Here is a 24,246-nt window from a genome sequence, read left to right on the forward strand (position 1 = left end):
AGGAGGAGGACCTAGGGAACTACAGGCCGGTTGGCATCACCTCAATCCCTGGGAAGATGATGTCAAAACTAATCCTGGAAACCATTTTCAAGCACATAAAGGACAAGGAGATTATTGGAAATAGTCATCATGGCTTCACCAAGGGAAAGTCATACTTGACCACCCTGATAACCTTCTACAGTGAAATTATCAGCTTGGGAGCAGAGCAGTGAATATTGTCTACCTTTACTTCAGTAAGGCTTTTGACACTGTCTCCCATAAGATCCTCATAGAGAAACTGATGAACTGTGGGCTGGATGAGCAGACAGTGAGATGGACTGAAAACTGACTGAATGGCCAGGCCCAAAAGGTGGTCATCAGTGGCACAACATCTAGTTAGAGGGCCGGTAATTAACAGTTTATCAAAGGCATCAATACTGGGTCCAGTACCGATCAACATCTTCATTAATGATCCGGATGATGGAGCAGAGCATACGCCTGATGCAAAACTGGGAAGAGCGGCTGATACACCAGATGGTTGTCTTGGTATCCAAGGAACCTCTGGGGGCTGGAGAAATGGATTGATATGAACCTCGTGCAACTCAAAGGGAAGTGCAAAGTCCTGCACCTGGGGAGGAACAACCTCAGTTACCAGTACGTGCTGGGAGTGAACCAGCTAGAAAGCAGCATTGCAGAAATGGACCTGGGAGTCCTGGTGGACACCAAGTCAAACATGAGTCAGAAACATGCCCTTGTGGCAAAAAAAAAAAATAAGTCAAGAGTGTCCTGGGCTGCCTTGGGAGGAATGTTGCCAGCAGGTCGAGAGAGGTGATCCTTCCTCTCCAATCAGCACTGGTGAGGCCACACCTGGAGTACTGTGTCTAGTTCTGGGCTCCTCAGTGCAAGAGACAGATATTCTGGAGTGTCCAACAAAGGGCCACTAAGATGATTAAGGAACTGGAGCACCTCCCATATGAGGAAAGGCTGAGAGCTGAGACTGTTTAGCCTGGAGAAGAGAAGGATCAGGGAGGATCTCATCAATGCATATGAATATGCATTCATCTCTGAAAGGAGGGTGTAAAGAAGATGAAGCCAGGCTCTTTTCAGTGGTGTCCTATGACAGGACAAGAGGTAATGGGCACAAACTGAAACATGGGTGGTTCCCTGTGAACATCAGGAAATATTTTTTTACTGAGCACTGGAACAGGTTGCTGAAGAGAGACTGTGGAGATTCCATCCCTAGAGATATTCAAAAGCCATCTGAACATGGTCTTTGACAACCTGCTGTGACACTGCTTGAGCAGGGGGGTTGGACAAGATGACCTCCAGAGGTCTCTTTCAGCTTCAACCACTGAAACAGCCTTTAGACTCATGGTTTTGCTTCCTTTTCAAACACATTAAAAGAATAGTTAAATAAAAAGATACCAGTCATGAACATTTTCTTACCCTGCTGCATTTGCACAGAACTGAGCTGCTTAAGGCGCTCTGTGATGGGGAATAGCAATTCCTTAATCTCTCTGAGCTGTACCCCTTAAAATCTGCACAGCCTGCCTGAGCCATGCTTGGCATATTGTCTCAAGACCTTGTATTTGTCTCTGATGTCATAGCGAATATTATGGTGATCACAAAACAGGGACATCAGTTGAGCTGGCAAATCTGCTTTTTTTTTTTTTTTTTTTTTTTTTTAAGCCTTCAGCCCTTTATGTATAGGCTGTGCCTATGGCTCCACAGGTACTAAAGGATCAGGAAATATTGCTGGATTTGAAAATTCTTTCCTCTCTGCTTTAATTATCATGCCTTGTCCCAGAGGATTAAGTTTTCTGCTTTTTCCCCCATAACTGCTCCTCAAGATAGGTCTATGCTTTATTTGTTCTGTATTACCTTTTTTTCTGCATTTGAGCAATGCTCACCTAGCAAATTCACTACTAATCTCTTCTTCTGACCTTATCTTAAAACAGAAAACTAAAACAAAGGAAAATGCTGCACCAGGTATTAACCAGCTGAAGTGGCAGCTGAACTGCTTGCCAACTGGCAGGATGAAGAACCAAATGGCAGCAAGTCTGTACCCCTGTCCCAACCTGGAACACAGTTTCCCTTTTAACAGCTTGTTGGAAAAGTCTGTCACAGATTCACAGAACAGTAGGGGTTGGAAGGTACCTTTGGAGATCATCGAGTCCAACCCCCCTGCTAAAGCAGGATCACCTAGAGCAGGTTGCACAGGATCGCATCCAGGCGGGTTTTGAATATCTCCAGAGAAGGAGACTCCACAGCCTCTCTGGGCAGCCTGTTCCAGTGCTCTGTCACCCTCAGAGCAAAGAAGTTTTTCCTCATATTCAGATGGAATTTTTTGTGCTCCAGTTTGTGCCTGTGCCCCTTGTCCTGTCACTGGGCACCACTGAAAAGAGTCTGGCACCATCCTCTTGACATCCACCCTTTAGATATTTATAAGTGTTGATGAGATCCCTTCTCAGTCTTCTCTTCTCCAGGCTAAACAGACCCAACTCTCTCAGCCTTTCCTCATACAAGACATGCTCCAGTCCCCTAATCATCCTCGTAGCCCTCTGCTGGACTCTCTCCAGTAGTTCCCTGTCTTGAACTGGGGAGCAAAGAACTCCAGATGTGGCCTCACCTGGGTAGAGTAGAGGGGGAGGATAACCTCCCTCGACCTGCTGGCGACACTCTTCTTAATGCCCACCAGGATACCATTGGCCTTCTTGGCCATGAAGCGCATTGCTGGCTCATGCTTAACTTGTCCACCAGGTCTCCCAGGTCCTTCTCTGCAGAGCTGCTTCCCAGCAGGTCAACCCCCAACCTGTACTGGTGCCTGAGGTTGCTCCTCTGTAGGTGCAGAACCCTACACTTGCCTTTGCTGAACTTCATTATATTCCTCTCCACGCAACGCTCTAGCCTGTCCAGGTCTCGCTGAATAGCGGCACAGCCTTCTGGTGTAGTGTCACTGGCAGCTGCCACTGAACGTGGGCTCAAGAACATCATAGAAAAATCTCTGCTACTCACTCCCTCTGGACAGCTGCAGTCCCTGTCGCCAAAGTGCACTGCCCAGGGCAGAGCTGGGGGAGAAGGCTGAGCCTGACAGGCTGGGAGGTGAACAGGAGAGGAGGGATGCGTGGCTGGAGGTGGCAGGGTGGGGGACTGGAGCTCTGCAGAGGAAACAGAAGGATGGTTTGAGACCCTTGAGAGTGTTTGCACAAAGTACCTCCAAAACCTGAGAAGTAGCATGGTAGAAAGCATGAAGGAGCTTGTCTGAAAGACATTTAAGTCGGCCGCAGAGATTAGAGGCAGGAGTCAGCATCTCATTAATGATGAAAGATAATTAGTAAGGTGGGGATAAACAACAGAGTGCCTTGAAAATGAAGGCATGTAGCCAATGTTCGCTGTAATTAGAAAAGTATAAGCCAGAAAATAGAAAAGTATAAGCCAGAAAAGGGATCAAAACAGAGAGTGGATCATATGTTTTCAACCCAACTGCAAGAAACAAGATTTTAGGACAAGTCCCCAACAGAGTTTTCTTGTAATTAAATTAAGAAAGATGGCAATGTCATGGGGACAGCATCTGATAGGTTCTATAAAAATTTCTCCACAATCTTTTCTCAGGACAGCACAGCTCAACAGAGGAGATTGTGAGCACAGCTACCTGCCAGAGGAATGATGCTCATTCCCTCACACCAGCAAAACCCCTGTACTGGTTCTGCTCACACTGCAGCATGGAGCACATGCCAGCAGCCAGCCAGTTTAGAGGGGTGATGGTTGGGCAGGTGCTCTGCTCCTACACTGCTCGTTTTGCAGTTTGTTCTTTGTTCCAAATAAGACGTAGAGGCTTTGAAAAGTATCATTGACATCTACTCACCACAAACATACCCGTACTACCCAAACTGAAAAGTACTTGAACATCTGTTTCCCCCAGTACCACTTTTTCTCTTAGTTCCTCTTCACCTATTCATTGCTTGGGAAAAAGAAAAAAAAAAAATCACGATCTTGAGCAACAAGTCAGCTACTTTAAAGTCTACAATCACACCCACACTACACAATTCCTTTGCAAATTTTGGTTGCGGTGAAGACTGTCATAGTTTCTCCTTGACCCTTGCTCCTCTTCCAATAGACTTGTACTAGTGAACCTCAGAGACTGCTCCTTTCCATGTCTCTTGGCTTCTATTGCTTGTGGAAAAAATGTAGCGGTTTCTGCCACTGTGCTCTTTTCTTAGTTCCAAAAGAGATTGTGAACAAACCCAAAGAGGCTAGGTCTGCTGGTGGTTAGTAAGTATAACAGTTTCAAAACAACCTCTGGTTCAGGATGTCCCTGTGGATGCTGAGAAGCTGGGAAAAGGTATCAAGGGGAAAGAGCATTTTTTTGGTGCCCTATTTCTTATACTTTTGTCCTGATCATCCCACACTGCCTGTTGTTTGAGACAGGATAATGGCCCAAAGGGATATTTGATTAGACTCAGCAGGGCAGCTCTGGTGGCAGCCCTTCCCCGCCTAGAAGAGGAATGCTGCTTCTCCCTCTAAAGAAGTGATGGAGTATTCCCTGGCAAAACTTCTGACAGTCTAACTGCCTTCCTGTGGGAGCCCTTCCCCAGCCAGCGTCTTTGTTTCTCCACTTGATAGATTTGCAGGATTTATAAGTCCCTCCTTTTGGGAAGCTGTTAGAAAACCTACTATATTTCTCCCTCGCCACACAATTTTACTGTGAAACATTCAGTTCCTTTATAGAAAGGAGATAAATCAATCCCTTACAACTTGGTCAGATAAGTAAGAAAATAAGACTTATTATAGCTGTACATCTGTCCCACACAGGAAATCTTTACTTTTTCAGAGAGATACAAGCTTTCTGCTGTTTTAAATGAATACCAAATCAATTTAAAGACCAAAAAGAGACTATTCTGCAAATGTCCTGATTATCAGCTTCAGGAGTCTCCGTGTTTAATTCGTGGAAACTGAATGCAGCGTTCACATCTGATGCGAGTTAGCTCTGTAGCCTCATGGTCTGGTATTGCCTAGAACAAAAATTTTCACCATCACAAATAAGTGCTCCTCCTCTTTTTTTCTTGATAATGCAAGAAGTACCTATTTTATTAAATTACTTTATGCCTTAGCTTTGTTCATGTCTGAAGGTAAAGTCTAGGACAATGACATAGGAGACAAAAAGAACATTTTACCAGGTGTAAGCTGGAGCACCACCTCAACCCATTCAGCAAGCAAGCCACTAGCTCCTTCCACAACCCAGCAAGCAAACCAAACAATTTCACTTGTGTCCAAAGATTGCAGTCTTAGTCCTCCCACACCAAGAGAAACCCCTCAAGAAACTCACCTTTTGCTATCCTTGCTCAATGTTAGAGTTAAAAAGCACCTGGAATTGTAACAATAGCCTGAGTGCTAATCCATTAAAAAGAGATTGGTCACATCATGTGGCTCAGTCCACTTTTAAAAAAACCTACTCCTTCCTGGATTTAGGTGTGTCTGTGTCTCCTCACTACTAGCTACTCTAATAGACTCAGTAGCTTTGTCTCAAATTTTTTTGAATGACTAATTTCAGCCACAGGACTTCTGGAACAGTCTCACCAGATGTTCTAAATGTTGAGCTTCCAAACTGTCTTCTGTTTATAGAGAAGAGTACCAGGTAAGATATTTTCATCAATTTCACACTAATTGCTGTATTGAAGAACCTAGAGTTTCCTGATGTGGTTGATTTCCTGGATGACATGCACGCTGTAGCTATTTATTACTTTTTTTTTTCTTTTTAAGAGACATTCAAAAATACCCCATGTGCTCCTCAAGGTGATGTTTTTGAATGTGCTTGCCCAAGTGGATGGTTACCATAGCTCCCTGCCATGGCTGAACGGTGCTTTGCCTCCCCTGAACTTGACAAATCGATTCTTTTTAATACTGAATGATTTTCTACAATACCATGTTGGTCTTTTCCCAAGATTAATTTTCAGCCACAGTAATAAGTTAAGAGTAGGAATATACATATATATGTATATTGTTTTATAAAGAAACCAGAGGCAATAGTGAACTCCAGGCACATTTTTTCCAGAAGCTAATCAAGTACAGCTGTGTTATTACAAACTTGTGCCAAAAAGCTGGTGAAGGCAATTGGAGAAGGGTGCTTACAAGCCACCGCTGAGCTGTGGAAGTTGTTCAGCACGCTCAGGAGCAACATTGCCGCCTCAGTCTCCTGAGCTCAGAGGACTGGGAAACAAGTCAAGGGACCACCAGTGGAGCAAGTGAAGCCAGGCCCTGCTTCAGAGGAACAGTTCCCAGGTTTCTACGGGTGAGCCTTCAAGGCGCTGCCTTTCATTCTCCTTTTTCCCCAGGCACCACAGCCCCAGTATCACTACATCCCCTCACTCCGTCCCAGCACCCCAGACCTTGCTTTCTCCAAGGCCCACGCTCCCCCACCGCAGAGGGAGAAGGATACAGGATGAAGGGGCAAGCAGAAAGGTTGTTCAAGGAACACCACTGCTGCACCACCTTCCTGGTTTCTGGTGTTGCCACCTCGCCAAAGCACAGAGCTCAAGTGAATAAGCACAGCCCACTCAGCCAGCATCTCCTTTCAAAGTTGAGGTTCAGATCACATTTGATATCTAGTTACATTTCTGACAAACTCTCACTTCAGTTCAGACCTATTTTAACATCTGAGAAAACATCTGTTGTTCTGCTGTGGCCATCTGCTACCATCCCCAAGAAGTCAGGCCAAAACCACCCAGGTACTTTGAAGAACAGTGATAGTTGAGACCTAATATGTGTAAAGACAGCCCAACAAATGTGATCTTAAAAATCTTTTATGAATAAATGGGACTTGATTTCTGCCTCCAAAGGTAAGTTAGCATCATTGTTCCCTTTGAAAAGAGACTGCAAAGGGAACTAATATACCATATAAATACACAAGGTGTGATAAAATGAAGAATTTATTTCAAGGTGGAAGTTAATGAGCAGGAACACAGAGAAACAAAGGGGAAATAAGCAGCCTTCAGAATTTAAATGCTTTCTAATTTTATAGTCATAACTTATGGTTAGTAACCAGGCATCAACAAAGTTGTCGTGAGGGATGACTCACATTATGGTGGACTACAGTGGATCCCATTACACATCACCACTTGAAGAGAGCAGGACCAGAGGAATTACCCAGGCTGTGTCTGCTCAGCATTCAAAACTTTAGTGTGTGGCAGTCCACAAAGACCTCAGTCTTAGCATTCAGTAAATAACACAAAATAATCACCACGGGAACGGTCCTGCCCTGTGACTTTGCAATTCAGGTCACCGGTGAGTGAAAATATTCTTCATAAGGACTCTATCCAATTCCCACTGCCTCCCACAGAGTCTTGCCATCCACTGCAACAGAGGCTAAATAGACCATTATATAATATTTGGGATTGTATGTTTTCAGGCTTCTGGGCATTCATCCCTAAAGCGTTTCAAGATACAATTTATAAACGTATTTTCCCCCCCTCAGTAGTCTTATCTGCCTCTGGAAGAGCGCTAGCTGCTGTGAACAGACTGTACTAGTTGAAACAGGCAACACAGTGACAGGAAACCCAGGAGTGCATTCTGTAATATTAAAAACCTCTTCAGTGCCAAGCAGTAAAGGGATTTTAGCTTAAGGTGGAAGTTTTTGTTAAAGACCATATATCCCACACTGTTACAATAGTTCATTCCCACTCCCAGACTGTGCTCGCTAAGCTAAACTGCTGAACTCTGCACAGCAGATCTTTTACTAGGAGCAGAGCTAAAAACCAATTTTACAAATACTAAAATTGTTCTCAGCTTACTTTTAATTTCAGGTTTTGCCATCATACTTTACTATGTTCAACTTCCTGTCTTTGATCATTTGAGAAAATATTGTGGAAGTCTGCAATGGAAATAAAGATTAATTAATAATCAATTAATCCTGATTCAAAATTGAAAATTACTGCTTTGTATTTGAAATTCATCTAGTCTTTTTCAGATGAAGACAGCATTTGTTGAAATTTTCAAGTTCATCTTAATAGTGAAAAAACAGTTTGCCTCCAGTCTGTTATAAAGAATAGCTACGCTCAGTTTTTTTATGACTAGTAAGTCTTCAAGAGCAAAGCATGAAACAAAAATTCGTCTTTTTCCTTTTTAGTGTTTATGCTGTATACAATCTGCTTTTATAGCCACACAGACCACTTTTTCCCCTAAATCAAGGAAGCCTACAATATTAAACCAACTGTTGAGATTGTGTTTGTGCTAACAGCAGCCAGAAAAAACACTGCATTAGGGCCACTCTTGGGAGAAGATGTAATTTTTCATAGTAATTCTCTAAAGGATATTTGGGATAGGAGCAACAATTTTGTTCTAACTGCCATACCATCAATCACTAAAAAAAAGTCAGTTGTTGCTTGAATAAGATGAAAAATACCTGGTATAGGTAAGCAGCAGAGGGTGCACTAGAACTGCCACCTCAGAAAACTGCCACCTCAGAAAACGTCCACTCGTTGGCTGCAGAGTCTCTGGCATTCAGATGGCTTCCTCCACTACCACTTCCAGTAAAAGGCCTAAAAACTGATAGCCACACATCTAGTTTTAGGAGTTGATCTTTTACACAGCAATTTCACCTTGAAAAATAATGGAAGTGAGTTACCTGTTAACAGATGTGCCACCAGGAAGGATTACAGAGAAGGGATGAAGTAGCCACCCTTTACGCTGTTGCACTCAAGGCAAATGCTCCCGTGCCCCAGGTTGGGTATCTGGCAATTGCACATTTGTCCGTAGGCATGAAGGAGAGCAAACAAATGATTTGAGAACGGTCCTTTCATAAAGCACAAAGTCACAGTCATCACGGATTTCAGATAAAATTTTATCTGTTTGATTTAGTGGCACATTTTACAGCTCTTGAGATTTTCCCCTCCCTGCTCTAAAGTGAAGATCTTTTGAATTTATTTCCTGAAGCAGGCGCAGTGAAACAAGGCACAGTGATCTCGTTCATGCTGTTTACAAAGGCAGATCGCTCCCAGCTTCTAATCAGTATTGCCCCTTCCTCCAACCCATTGAGTCACAAATCCAAACTCCCAAAAGACTTGATGTATTTTGGCCATTGTATGTATATAAACTCATGCCAGAATATAATCAGTATTCTTTGCTTTCATGTACGTTATTTAGCATGAATCTTGTCTAAAATGAGCTTGAACAACTTGACCCAAGTTACTCATCTGCAATGTAATTTATCACCCAATTCACCTTTATTTTCTGCAGAACAAGCTGATGGAGGTTTACTAACTACCCAAAAACTTGCTCCAGGAAGACTGAGGAAATGTAGTATTTTTACTTGAGAATTAACATGAGATTTAGGACATTAACCTGAGACTTCCAGCAAGGTTTTTTTTTTTCCAATGGCTTTCTTCCCTTCCTCCTTTGTTGTGATCATAGGTTTCTGCACTGCCCTACTATAATTTCTCCAGAACAGTACTCAAAGACATAGCTCTCATATAGCAAAATTTTATACATTTACTAAAAAAAAAACAAACCCAAAACAAAACACAAAAAACCCCTTGTGCAGGATCCATGATCATTGATGCACATGCAATTAAGTCAGAGATGTTGCTTGTGAACATTAGTATGAGTAACCACCAATTTCCCAGTTAACCTATTTCAAAACTATAACGTTCCTTAAAAATAATTTCAGAAAATTAGTTACTGCATGATGGTTTTCTACACAGGTGAAAATAACATGGTTCACTCAACCCAGGTGCCACATTTGGCACAGGTAGAAGACTAGCTATCAGGAAACAGTATATATTATGTCTTGAAGTTTACATAGTATTTGTCCTCATGGACCAGAGGTTGTCAATATTTTCCAGACTATGACCAGTCTTTGCCACCCTTATTAGGGCTCAGTGTTTCTTCTCTTGTTAGGAGATTACAAATGTGGGGAAAGACAGAAGCTCAGAATGGCATATACATAGTTTAAGCAGAGCAGAGAGTCTGCACCTTTCAGGAATTAAAGAGACATCAGCTACTGTCAAGAACAAAAAAACATAAGGAAAGTCCATCAACTTTTTTTTTTTTAAGCTTGATATGGAGAAAAGAAAAAAGCACAAAGAAAATCCCTCCATAACGATGACTCTTTAAGAAAGGAAATTACACTGCCTTACTTCATACTGCATAAGGGTATTAAGTTTCTTAAAGTATTCAGCTCACTCACTTTTCGTCACTAAGTGCCAGCACTTCTAAAAAGAAAACAGTCCTTTTTCATTTCAAATAATTCCTCTCATGTTTCAATACTGAAGACCAAGTGCAAAGTTAACAATAAAGAAAACATTCTACCCCAAATACATTCAACCCAACCTAATCACGCTCAGATTTATTATTTGCTCTACAGAAAATATACTTTATCACCCACAGAGTACTGGAATGTAGGATGCCGTGAATTTAGGAAGAGCCAGTTGTTAAATTCCAGGTTCTTCCCATAAAGGGAAAGTTGCTATCCTGCAACAGTGGGCCACAGTAGCAGAACTACTCTTAACGTTTTCCATTCAATTAAAAGATATAAATTAGGAAACTTATGCATGGTCTGTATATTTAGAGAAGACAGACTGTAAATAATAGCCTGTAGTCCTCATTTGCGAATAGCTAAGTGCTGCGTTTGACAACGTGGGCAACTCCTATCAGTTGTCTTAAAACAGCTTGAATATGGAGCAGACAAGTTAATGCAAAGTTTCACTTAGACTTTACTGTAAAGAGGGTCATAGTATAGTTTAGATTGCAACGGACCTCAGGAGGTGCCCAAGATTAACCTCCTGCACCCAGCAGGGTCAGCTCCAATGCCATGTTGCTTTATCCAGATGAAAACCTCCCAAAGATAAGCTGCACATCCTCTCTGGGCAGCCTGTTCCACTGATTCACTGACCTCACTGAGGGGTTTCATCACCTTTAATCAGAACCTCTAGTTTCAAATTATGCTGTCGCCTCTCATCTTCCCACTACACACAACTGTAAAAAGCAGACTTCTTTCCCAAGAATTTCTCCACATTTACTGGAAGGCTGCTATTAGCTCCTCCTGAAGTTGCCTCTTGTGTAACACTGAAGATCTTGTTTATGGGCAAAGAGGAAGTCTGACATAAGTAAAGCTAAGAATTTATTCTTAGCATATGGAAATCTTAATGTAATTCAAGGATCCCTATTAGCCTAGATCTAATTATTACAGGAAAAGAAAGAATAATAATGCAGTTAGACTATTTTTATACAGAAGTAGTTGCAGTAATTCAGTTAAAATTGTGACATGTTTTTCACTTTCTATCCCTTTTCTAGGGGTTATTTTCACCCTTCTGTTGCTCCTCTGGGTCTCAAAGTCAATAGCTCCAGACTGCCGGAAAGGGTAACATGAAGCTGTCAGTATCTGGAGTCCTTTGTCGGGAGGAATATACTGCTGCTTTCTTCCTCCTCCCTCTAGGATCCACTTGGGATTCTTTTCATGTTTGCTAACATGCTTTTACATCTTTTGTCATTGGTCTACAGCTCCACGCTACATCCACATTTACAATATATAATATACCATTCTTCTGTTCCCCCCCTAAATACAGTTTTGTCCAGTTTTGTTTCTGCCTTTTTTAAAAAGCAAAATAAAACAACAAAAAACAACAACAAACCCCAAGCAACAAACATATACTTCACCACTGGTGAGTAACCACTCACCAGTATATGACTATAGGGTCTCCAGTTCCATACATGTGCCCCATCATCCATCTACTTCTCTATACTACACATCCTTTGTTTCCACTTCTAAAGGTCTCTGCTATCATACCACACGTGCGTCTCTTCACCACATCGTTTTGGCCATAAATATCTCCTTCTACGTAAAATAATTGCTTATTATTCTCATATATAGATATATATGTGTGTGTATAAACTATGGTTGCACCACACAAAGGTAAACAGAAGAAAAACAAATCAGCCACAGACACCAGGCTAGTTAGAGCAATCATTGTTATAACAAAGCCAAGTAATACAAAACTACAGGCAGGTCAAGAAAAGTCCAGAAATGGAAGCCTAATAAGCCTCAGTCCTCAGGCCTTGCAGACTCATAGCCTGTTACTAACAGTAGTAATATGGTATAACAGTGCTACATCATTATCTTCTCCTAGTTGAGCAAGCCCCAGCCCCTAACCATATTGGTGGCCCTCCACTAAACTTGCTCCAGGTGGCTGAAATCTTCCTTGAACAGGGGAACCCAAAAAACGGGACACAATATTCTACACATGGTCTAACACAAAATGCCAGATACACCATCATAAGTACTACGAATACTCACCCTGCCTTCTGTTACTCATAGGTAATTGCAATATATTAGCTATTCCAGGGAAGCTCCTACTTTAATTTACCTCCTTTAACTGCTCATATTCTTAGCTGGATACTGATTCTTCTCAGTAGAAAGGAGAAACACTGAAGAAAAATAGTCAAGCGTTCAAAGGCTGGCACATGGCCTGAGACAGTAGTTATGGCCTGACACAGTTGGGCCACAGGCGCCTTTAACATCTGGATAGATGTCAAGGCATAAAGAACTCCAAGGCAGTATCTAATGGCTGGCTTTCCAAACAGCTGGAAAGGTTTAAGATGTTACCACCACAACTCTCTTCATGTATACTATCCCTGCAGTCCAACTGACAAAGCAGAAAATAAAGCTTTTTTTTTTTGGACCCAGATTAGTCTCATACAGTGCAGAGTTAAGAAATTGCTCTATGATATTCCTTCAGCTGCTGAGCAGGGGGCAGGGGCTAAAAATCTCAAGTGGTTGATGGTGGTGGTAAGATACCAGTAAGTGCTTAACCATTCCAGACAAAAATAAAAAAAGAAAATTCACCATTTGGCTACTTAGGCATCTCCCTCTAAAAGTCTAAGTTACTGTGCTGAAGGTAGTAAGACTGCATATGTATCAGTAGTTTAAGTATCACATTTACAGCACTTTTTTCCCCGCCAATTAAGAACACCAAAATTCAAAGCTTAAAGTGGTCTGGACAAGGTTAACTATCTTCTAATTAAGATGGGAGGGAAAAAAAACAAAGATGCCAAAACCCAAATTTAAGATGACATCCACGTGCCTTTTTATTCCCCAGCATGTATAATCAGTGAAGCATTTGTACAGGCTTCTCATTTTCAGTTCTCACTTCCACCTTCTGCTAGGAATGAGCTAGTGGTGAAGCACTTTCTTTACAACTAGTTCATTCCTTCTCCTTTGAGGCGCAACATTTTTTCCTTTGGTTGACTGTCCTTCCCAAAGCCAGTTAAAAACAGTCATCCCATCCTCAAGACCCTTTGTCCTAAAGATTCCTTGAAAATCTGTGACCTTGCACAGCAGCTTAAAAGCATATGCACTTAAAAAAAGCTCAAAAGGAGGTGGAAAATTCAAAACATATTTTGTTGTTCAAAGTGCATCAAAAAATAAGACTTCGCCAATGAAATCTCCGTTACAGCTCTTCCCTCTACAGTGTAACAGGCCAAGTCTTCCAGCCCGTTCTGTGATAAATCCAGGCAGACAATTTTGTTTCACAGACAGCCCTAGCATGAACTTTATAGACATACACACCCAGAGAGTCTCAAAAAGGATGCGTGTTGGGAAATGCCATGCTGCTCATGGCAAGCCACCATGTCTGAGACACAAATTGTGTGCTGCGGGTAGGAAGGGGGATGGGCAGGGGGCAGCACACACAGGAAAGACAGACAAAACTGAAGAAAGCAATATGAAATCGCTTATAGAATCATGGGATAATTCAGGTCAGAGGGAAGGTCTCCAGTCCATCCTCCTGCTCAAAGCTGGGTAAGCTACAAAGGCTGGATCATGTTACTCATGGCTTAATTCAGCCTTCTCTTGAAAACCTCCAAAACAGAGACAGAACAATCTCTCTGGGCAACCTTTCACCTTGGCAGAACTTGTCCTGTTTCAACTTATGCCTGTTGTGCCTTATCCTCCCACCAAGCACCTCCTGAGAACAGTCTTGCTTCATCTCATGTTAGCTTCTCTAAGTTCAGCTACATGCTTTAGCATATTTGATTACAAAAATAGTCTGGATTTCTACAAGATGAGCAAAGTCTGTGTTTTTAGTGAGATGCAGCAGAGAACTGATCTTCCAAGATGCTCAGTTTGATTCTACTGCTAAGGAGCAACTCCAGTCATTAGAGAGTGATCCAGGAGTTAGAAGCCACTCTTGCAAAAGAGGGGGCTTACTTTTCATTAATTATCTCACAGTATGAGTATTTTAAATAAAATTGTCCAGATTGATAAATGAAGTGTCAGTTTCTGAAAAAAACAACAACAAAAACCCAACCAAACAAAAAAACCAACTCACAAAAAACCACCCCAACAAACCACAAACCAAATTCCAGACAGGAAACCTTTAGCACCTCAGATCAAGGGATAAACAATCAACCTTATTAAACCAACAAACCAAGTTTATTTATAGAAGTCTGTACAATTGTGATGAACTATGCTAGGACACCAATGAAACAAAGCAAACAAATCTCTCCCTCTCTAACAAGTGGGAGGTGTAGTCACTCACCTTTACATGCACTTAAAGGAAAAAAAGATTACAGCTTTCATACACAGTTCTGTAACTATTCAAGAGTACGTTCTGGATGTATTATTCTCAATAGAAGAGGTTTGCATGATAATTTACTGATTGTTGTCTCTCTTAAAAACAGTATTTCAGCAGAATCCAGAGACTTTGAGAGGGTAAGTGGCAGTTTCATAGTTGCAGATAACTAGGACATAGTTCATCATTCAGATCTGCATTCTAAATGCACTGCATCTCCTCCGTTTCAGTTATCTCCACTAAAAGTTACTTGCAACACTGTATGGGTCTCGTCAACATGTTGGCTGTAGTACAGACTATTCTTGTGTTACCAAATGTAGAAGTTACCTAAAACCAATACATCAAGGGCAAGCATATTAAAAATATTGAATTTGAGTTAACTTTACCTTTAGAGACCACTTGTCACTGCACCTCAGAGCTCTGAGGCATTTCTGTGGAAAAAATCTGTTCCTGAATCGCTTGATTTTGCAATTATTTCTGCAAAGCATTGGAGAGTGATTTTGAAAACTGGCTATTGCAAAATAAGTTTAGATTTCTTTATTACAAATCTGTAACATCATTGAAGCTGTTGAAAAAAAACCAAAATCATATCAAATGCATATCTACACAGTGAATCACGATGTCTCCTATGAAGTTATCATGGTAGATTCCATAAATCCACTCTTAAAAAGTTAAAAGTACATATATGTGAAAGCCTACTACAACTCCAGAGAAGCTGCTAAAATAGGCCATCAAATAAAGCAGTCCATGATTACATATTTACAGAATAACCCACCCTAGAACTATGGACTATTCGGTAAATAAGTATTGAAGGATTCCTAATTATTTGTTTACATGGTAGCTAAGAGCTGCTTCAAAGGTTGATTTTCTTTTTATACACAGTTCATAGTATCAATCTGCACACAATTACATGATGTTTCTTTAAAGCTACTGTTAAAAAAGGAAGAGAAAGTTAAATAAGAACTAGATTAAAGTTTCATTAAGAATCCAACAAGAAAGTATCAAACACAGGTTTAAACGTAACCAGTGTGTGATTTCAGAAAAAACAGTAATGCTCTGACACAAGAAGAGCATCAGCATTTTCCCTCTTTGGGGTCCCCCACAAACATTCCTATCCAGTTCAGTGCTTAAGTTATTATATATGTACTGGCCTGAGTAGGAACACACACGTGCTTGCACGCTTACCTGAACGAGGGCCTCTAATCTTTTAGACTTCTAATTCTCTTTTAATTTAGTTCTTAGCTCCATATATTCAGTTGTCTCATTTGGAAAAGTTCTTTGTTAAATGTCGCTTATATTTACACTTTTTTTTTTTTTTTTTTACACCTGAGTGATAATTTAGCTGTCACCTTGTGTCCAGTCAAATATCCATAAAGCCATATAATTCTTGTGCTAGTGTTGCACTCCATTTGTACCAGTTTATACATGAAAAACGTGCATCAGCTACCACGCGTAAATTACCCACTGACCTTTCTACTACGTCCTTACTGTGTCCTTCCCCTTCCACACAAAGTGATTTTTTAATAATTTTTTTTTTTTAATTTTCCATTTGTTTATAGAAGCCCTGTTTAAATGGTTCACAAAGCAAGAAACAAAGTGAGCTGGAGCCCAGTGAAGACACAATGACTTAACAAATATGTAATATTGGAGGTTTGGAGAAGAAATTAAAGCCCAACCAATAAGCACCCCAGGGCCATCCGAGAAAAAGCTACTCCACTCAATTACAGCGGGAGACTCCAGATGTGCTATAGATGGCAAGTCCCACATCAAGAGCTGTGTACCTCTCTCATCAGTTAAGTGTAAGTAAAAAAAGGGAACATGAAGTTAAACAGCTATTATCAGCCAAGCCGTTTTAGTAAGAAGAATCACATTTAATGAGTTTCTTTCTTGCAATTTCAGATGCTCAAGTACAGCTGGTAGAAATTCAAAACAGCCGTAAAGAACTGTGACAGACGGATACAAATAGTACTGCAGCTTAAAAATGATAAAAAACACCTGAAAAAAAGTCACACAACCCTCCCAAAAAAATTTACACTTTGAACCTAAGCCAGTTTTTGAAGATTCCCTTCTCCAAAGCTAGGATGAAGGAGGAAGAAGAGGAGGAAGAAAGTGCAGATGACCTTCCAGCCACAAAGGTCTTGCGCCAATGTTTATTCACCGTGCCTGTGGTGGTATGTAAGGGGAGATCACCAAGTGCTGATTCTGCGACCACCAAGAGATTCCTATAGAAATCCAGACCTCAGGCTAATACTGAACACAGAGTGGACCAACGAGCTGCATCAACAAAATAAAAACAAAACTTAAACTAAAAGAAATGGGAAAACCCCAAATAGCACAGATCCACATTTGTGAGGGGGCAGGAAGAAAGGGCAAGAAGGGAGGTCTATACAGTAAATAGTTGAATGGTTTATGTTACAGATGACTGGCAGTTTTAAAGAGTCTCTTCCCAGCTCCATTGCTGCTCCAACCCAGAAGGGAGAACTGAAAAGGCAGGAAGAAAAGGTAGGACATTGTCATGGAGCATGCAGGATCAGAAGCAGCAGAGTGGGCATGCTCAAATAAGCCCCCGCCTCTTTTTGTAGTCCTCCAAGTTCAATGATCGCCGAGGGGCACCATCTTTTGCTGGTGGAGCCTTGGAGGTGATAGCCAGTGCCTTAGATTCTGTTGGGGATAAGAAAAGAGTGAGGACTGAAATACATGATAACTACAGGTTTTTTACTTGTTGCTTTTGCTGACAACTTCACCACAAAATCACATTTGGCTTCTCTAGCATACATCAGGTTAGAACTGCTGTTAATAATACAGGCAGCATCTGGTAGTTTATCTTTGTAGATAAAGTACGTGCAATTTTGACTCTCTTAATCCAGCTTTCTGCTGGTAAGTTACTTTCAGTTCTTAAGAAAACTACTCTGTAGCACACTGAAATCACAATACAAAGACAGCCTTGAGGCTCAGTTCTGGGATCTTTAATAAATCATTATCCCATGAGAAGAGCAAGCACAGAAAGACAGGCAGTAAGCGGACAGAAGTCAAACTTCCTATTCGTGTCTACAATACACGTTTTAACAGAAGAACCTGGGGACTGGTTAAGAAAGGAGACTGCACAAAGCAAGATCCCAAAATGGTGTTCTGTCTGAGGAAAAAAAACAGCAAAACAAATGAGCCACGTTTAAACCTCTATCTATACTGTGTGTGTCTCATCCTTCTCTTTTCAGTCCCCTTCCTGGTCTGCAGTGTCCTTTAGTGCCTAACCCTCATCTGCTTGCTAACTCTCTGAAGTTCGTAACTCCACTATCAGCTTCAGGAAGTCTCCTATTCTTGGCATCCTACCTCATTCAGTAGTCTTACGTCCAGAGTTCCAATCTTGACCTAGTTTGGAAAGACAACCTCTCCTGCTTTCCCTTCTTGACAGGGTTTTAAGTCTTTGTGTGTTCTTACACTACTTCCTAAATTGTTGTCCTCCAAGAAACTTTAGCTCATGAAGAAAAAATAAGCCTCGTGAGTCAAACTCCACTGGTATACTCCCATGCTTTCCCTTCACTGGAAAACAGCTTGAGAGGATGAGAGGAAAAGGCCTCAAGTTGTGCCAGGGGAGGTTCTGATTGGCTATTAGGAAAAATTTCTTCACCAAAAGGGTTGTCGAGCACTGGAACACGCTGCCCAGGGAAGTGGTTGAGTCACGATCCCTGGAGGCATTTAAAAGATGTGTAGATGTGGTACTTAGGGACACGGTTTAGTGGGGACTCAGCAGTGCTAGCCTAACGGTTGGACTTGATGATCTTAAGGATCTTTTCCGAGCTAAATGATTCCATGATTCTACGACCCTAAACTGTTCTTGCCACACACCTCAGGCTCTCAAAGTATCGAAGAGGAAAGGTCATAGCAAGTTTGTGTCTATAGGTATACCTTCACTCCCTGCCCAGTGTTTTGGTTCCCCCAAAATTTTGCCTCAATACCACCTCCAATACCAAAGCTAGGAAACAGCAACTTGGTAAAGCAGCAGCACCTACCTGAACTGGGAACCTGAAGATCAATCTTTACATCAAAGTCATGCACTTTGAAAAGATCTTCTGAGAGGTCACTGGCTGATTTAGAGTTCACATCTTTATCCTTCCCTTGACCCTGAAATAAAAACTACAGTTAAGTCTCCAAGCCTTATCTGTCCAGAGATAAAAATGCTTTTTCCCCACTTCTGTCACAAACATACTTAGTTTAGCTTTCATATTGCTAAAGAAACTTAATTTTCTTTCCCCAACAAAGAAAAAGCTGTTTCTTTTATATGATAATGCTCTACAGGATACCTATTTCTAGAACCAAAGCATCGCATCTACTATTAGTCATAAGCTTCTAGAGCAAAACGGTGACAGTGGGAAGAACGTAACAGAGACAGAAATGGAAACTTGCCTTACTCATGTCCTTTGGAGCATCTGGTAATACACCAGACCCGTATTTTGCATTTAGCTGGGCAAGGATGGCAGCTTGGACAGCAGGATCTCTGGACTGCAGAGGGGAAAAGAAAAAATAAAAGAAGAAAAAGAAATCACCGTAATTAAATTGGCAAAAGCTATACTGCCACTTGTTTTAAAACAGCACTCATATCCATGAATCTAGACTGTAAGAGGCTGTAGATCTGAAATCATCCTGATACCTGTGTAATGCATCTGACAATAACAAATTAAAAGTTATCCTTTAGAAAGTCTTTCTTTGAGAAAATGAGAAATACATTTCCTGTTGATACAGTGTGCTCCTGTGACTAGTCTTAACACTACTGTTAGATGTATTTGCTTTCAGCTTACAGTTCTGGCTGAAACACTCTAGTAGAAGAAATCTTTAGAAGACTATTTTCTTTACATAATAAGTGTCTACCATAATAAAGCTACTCAGTTATTCTAATTTCTAATAAAGAATTATTTCAGAAATAATTATTTAATTCAAGCCCTACAATAAAATTGTATTCTATTCCCATGATAGTTTGTGGAGACTGATGAAAGCCAACCTGACTAGTTTTTTTAAAGTACTGATACCAGAACTGTATGCTATTCCAGATCAGGCCTCAAAACAGCCAGAGCGCTTAGAAGTAAGAGCTAATCACATTGCTATCCATCATTTATATAGCAAGGGACTGCAGTAGCAGGTTTTGCCACAGTATCACGGGAGAAGTTTGTGTTAAACTACTTTATCCATCACAGGCCCAAAATGTCTGGTCTCCTCTCTCCTTTCACAGATCTTTCAACTGGAAAAGTTTCAACTATTAGAAGCAAAACTCACACCTAAAGCAAACTGTCTTCCCAGAGCTAACTAAATCTGAGTAATTCTACACAGGAGAACTCACTACAGAAGTCTAAACCACAGTTGCTTCTCCATGTACATACCCACATCACTTACGTCCTTCACACTTTGCATTTAAAAAAAAAATGCTTTTTTCTTCTTTTGGGATAGTGAGACCAGGATCTCACATAACTCACTCTCACTCTGGCATCTGGAGCATTAATAGCATATGGCATAGCTGGGAACGAATACAAACATTTTTCTTTCTACTCTCTGCATTACATTGGTTACCGCTTCTCTGTGAATTGCCTCGGTTGAACTTAAGTATTACACTCACATTAGACACTATTGTGGGCTTGCACTGCCGCCTAGTAAAAGGATCCATTTGTTGGTTTTTCATGCTGTGACTTTCAGCCTGAAGAAGAAAAAGCACATGGTTTTGCAGAGTTAGCTACTTGCACCTTTGTAAATCCTCCCACAGCACCCTGTCCATGCAAGCACTCATCAGCCATATATAATATCAAGATCAGAGGAAAACCAGCATTACAGATTAGACTTTGATACACCCACAGTCCTACACTTCACAGGGCAAAACTGTCCTCATTGAATTTAACACAGAAAACAGGTGCACAACTGAGGATAGTTAAGGCTTCACCATTTGTTAACAAGCTTAACTTTTCCTTAATAGAAGTGTCACTGCAGAGAATCAAATATTTCCTTTACTATTTTATTCTCTCAAGTCTCCTTTCTGATTTCTTTCCCATACAAAAATACAGAAGTCACTATTACAGTCAGTAATCTGCTGATAATTGAGTTGATCAAAAGGATAAAGCTTTAAAATCACATCATTTGCCTATGTGAAAGATTTTATAGCTCATTAAAAAAATTTAATAGCTTCACCATGCAATTATCCCCCTCTGCATCATTTCATTTCTACTGGTACAGAAATATTAATTCAGCACTATTTACCACAAGAGCCTTCTCAGACTCAACGATATTCCACTCTCTATTTCTCTGGTTGATGTAACTGCAGAAAGGAAAAAAAAGGAAGGTGGGGGAAAGAAAAAGAAAGTGACTGTCATTTATCAATCCCTACACAACAAAATGCCTGACAGCATTCTTGCAGTTTCATCCTGATCACAAATTACTCTTATTGCATCACAACTGCTATGTGGGGTATGTGGAAGAGAGTTCACATTTTTGACAGTTTTAACTGAACAACAGATACAAGGAAGTGAAGACAGGCAAACGCTAATCAAGCCATCGTGATACACATTTCATCAATATATTGTACAGGAAAGAAGAGAGAAAATCTTGCAGTTCATTGACTACTGCATTAGTTTCTCTTCTCTGTATATTTTGATTTATGCTATTTAAGAAAGAAAATTCCCAATATCTGCTTCTTACCTGATTGCAGAAATGTTTTTCGTTCGTTGACGATCCAGGGCCTCTGCTCTTTCTTCAAGTTCATTAAGCTGATCTTGAATCTGTTTGGCCTTATCTTGGTCCCCCAAGTCCTCAGCCATAGCCTTCAACCAAACAGTAAGTCATTACGCACTACTCTACCACAGAGCTAGTCAAAGAAACGAGGGATAGACCCCATGGATCAGCCAGCTAACCCTATTCCAGTTGGAAATGTTCTACTCCCACGCAAAGAATACAACAAAGAGCTAAACTACCCTCACAGCTCAAAGGCAAAGCAGGACTTCGTACTCTGAAGAATTCTGAAAACCTTTGAAACCCCTTAAACTAAAAAAGATGTAGGAACACTAGTCCCCGCACGAGGAGGGCAAGTCAGTTAGATGATTTAAGTTACAGGTTTGATTAAAATTTAATATAATTATTTATCAGCTCAGGAAAAGGATGATTATTTCTGCAACTGTCAGTTATTCACTTATTTCAGGGAGCTGGAGAGTGCCCTCCCATACCACCAGACCAACAACAGTAGCTTATTATGCCACCTGGTGACAACAAAAAGCAATTGCACTCTTCTGCAATGTAAAACTAACAATTTACATATTCACACATAGTAGAATGATGACCAAGCAATACAGTTAAGCCAGAGAATGGGGAACTAAAGATTAATACAAACTGTTTTTACGGTATATAAAGCATGAATGTGCTGCACAAATAAAACCAAACAGAACACATTACGTCTATCTTCAGAGATACTTAAGACTGCTTGTTTATTTGACTTCTTGGCTTTGGCTTCTCAGCACTGTTGCATCTATTCATTCCAGGAGGACGACACATAAAACAGTTCACTGGCAAGTAAATCTTTCAGCAACGTATTCTTTTCAATACAAATTACTGGCCATAAAGTGACAGTTCAGTCACCTCCGAGTAAAAGACAACTTAACACTACTTTTATTTTTCCTATTTTAAGAAGTATAGAAAAGTCAACTTTCAAATGTTATTATGGGAAGAAAAGAAAAAGAAAATAGTTTCTAAAGCAGAACAGCTTAAGATCTTCTTGTTTAAAGGACACAGACACAGCTATAATTGTTGGCAATTGCCCTTCAAAAAAGAATGCAATAGCTTTAACAGGGTTCTATGCATTCTGAACTCAGCAATGAGCCTTGAAATCCACCTTTTTTAGCTGCACAGTTAAAGGTGAGCTTACTGCTGACTACCACCAAAATCCAGATGAGCTCCAGCTCTTCAAAATCAAAGACTGCATTAGGCTTGCAGTCATCATCTCATCTCTCACCTTCTCCTTTAACAGCTGGGTTTTCTTCATAGCATAATTTGGAGGTGCTTTTCTGAACCTTTCCTTCTCTTTCACTATCTGTAAAATGCAGAGAAAACAGCAAAAATAAGCAAATATGAAATGTCTATTTCAGTGTTTGGACATTAGAAGCAACAGATCAAAATCACCTAAGAAATGTAATTACTGACACAGAATTTTACTCATGCTCTTTCTCTGCTGCATTTTTTTAATTTGACTTAGTAATGAGTTACAGCTCCATTCCCCTCACTTACGACCTACAAAAATCTGATGCTAATCCCATTTGATCAGCATTAAGCAAGTATTAAACTGCAGTAACTGTGATAAGTGGCTCTATTGTAATGCTGTTAGCTTTTCCTGAACTTGAGAACTAATTTGCCAAACTGAGATTAGGAATTCAGAGCTCTGCGACACAAGTTCAAGAGGAGGTAACAGGGCAGAAAGGATGACGTAAAGCAGGAGTGAGCACCAAACAATAGCTGGATCACCAAGCTACTCTATCCAGCTATGCAAGTTCATTTTGACCCTTTTATTTTCTTCTTAGGAAGCAAACATCATGATCATCTTGCTTTGTAACAGCTAGTGCTCTACCCCATGAGTTCCTGTCACCTTTAAGCACTGCCACAGCCTCACTACAACACACTGTTTACCTCCTCAATGTCCTGGTCATTAAACTTGTAGTTGAGAGCTTCTTTGATGGACACTTCCTTCTTATTTATCTCATCTAGTGTGGGTAGCTGCATCCCAGCAGAGAACATCTAAACACAAGAGACAAAGAGGTTGCTTTCCACTTAAAGTATCCTTCGCAGAACGCTGCTTAGAAGAAACTAAAGTCTGGCAAACTTACCGCTTCCTTCCACTTCATAAACTCACTTTCAGTAAATTCCTGATTTGAGACAAACTCCAAACGAAACACACGCGAATCACTGCCATGCCTGCAACAAGAAAGTATAACAACATCCCTCTCTGATGCTACAGAGCTGTGATCTTGGATTGGTATGTGTAAACTGATTCAAGAAGCCCAAACCCAGACACTTAAGGCTACTCTTGTGGTTCGCATGCTATCTATTCCTAACTTCAGTCAGGTCAGCCACAGTTCAGGAGCCTACATCAGCTACTAGTAGTGATGCAAAGGAATATTAGACAGCAAGTCTGCAGGAATCAGTTGCTCAGATGTGGCAGTAAAACCTTCAGGAGAAAACAGATCTCTCTCACACCTAGACCTTACAAACCCTATTTGGTGACCCATGTGTGGCAGTGTGCTCCCCCCTGCACTTTAAGCTATAACCACCAGTGGGGATCATGATGGCTACATCCAGCTTACCCTGGACTTTGGGGGATGGATGGCAACATGGTAGCCAAGGGCTGTCTGGAATGGTGACCCAGATGTCTTGCTGGTATTCAAATATGACTGTAAATCAATCATCTTATGCTATAAATAGTGGACAGGCCAGAGCCCATTGAGCTCTCTTGCACAACACCAGGATCTCTCCTTGAGTAGGGACATCTCTCAAAGTTACTCCTCAAGGTTGAGAGATTCCTTGCCACAACCTCTTCTCAGTAAGTGACTAATAGCATACTAAACTTTTAAATCTTAGCTAAGTGATATAAAGGATTGATTGCACATATATAATCCTTTAGACATAAACCATCTGGGACTAGGATTGGATCCAGCCGCACAGACTCCCCTCTGAGAAGGGGTTTAGAAAG

The 24,246-nt window shown here is 40.9% G+C and overlaps 1 protein-coding gene across 1 annotated transcript in view; it reads right to left on the reverse strand.

Annotated features, from left to right (window-relative positions):
- Positions 1-16,390: 16,390 nt before the first annotated feature.
- RTF1 (RTF1 homolog, Paf1/RNA polymerase II complex component) overlaps positions 16,391-24,246 on the reverse strand; it is a 30,716-nt gene continuing 22,860 nt past the window's right edge. The window contains 9 exon segments of the mRNA XM_075754458.1: positions 16,391-17,201; positions 18,551-18,662; positions 18,945-19,040; positions 20,146-20,223; positions 20,778-20,835; positions 21,216-21,337; positions 22,519-22,596; positions 23,187-23,294; positions 23,384-23,471. Coding sequence (XP_075610573.1) covers positions 17,095-17,201; positions 18,551-18,662; positions 18,945-19,040; positions 20,146-20,223; positions 20,778-20,835; positions 21,216-21,337; positions 22,519-22,596; positions 23,187-23,294; positions 23,384-23,471 — 847 coding nt within the window. The 3' untranslated portion in view covers positions 16,391-17,094.

This window comes from Balearica regulorum, chromosome 5 (assembly GCF_011004875.1).
Source record: "Balearica regulorum gibbericeps isolate bBalReg1 chromosome 5, bBalReg1.pri, whole genome shotgun sequence".
Lineage (NCBI taxonomy): Eukaryota > Metazoa > Chordata > Aves > Gruiformes > Gruidae > Balearica > Balearica regulorum.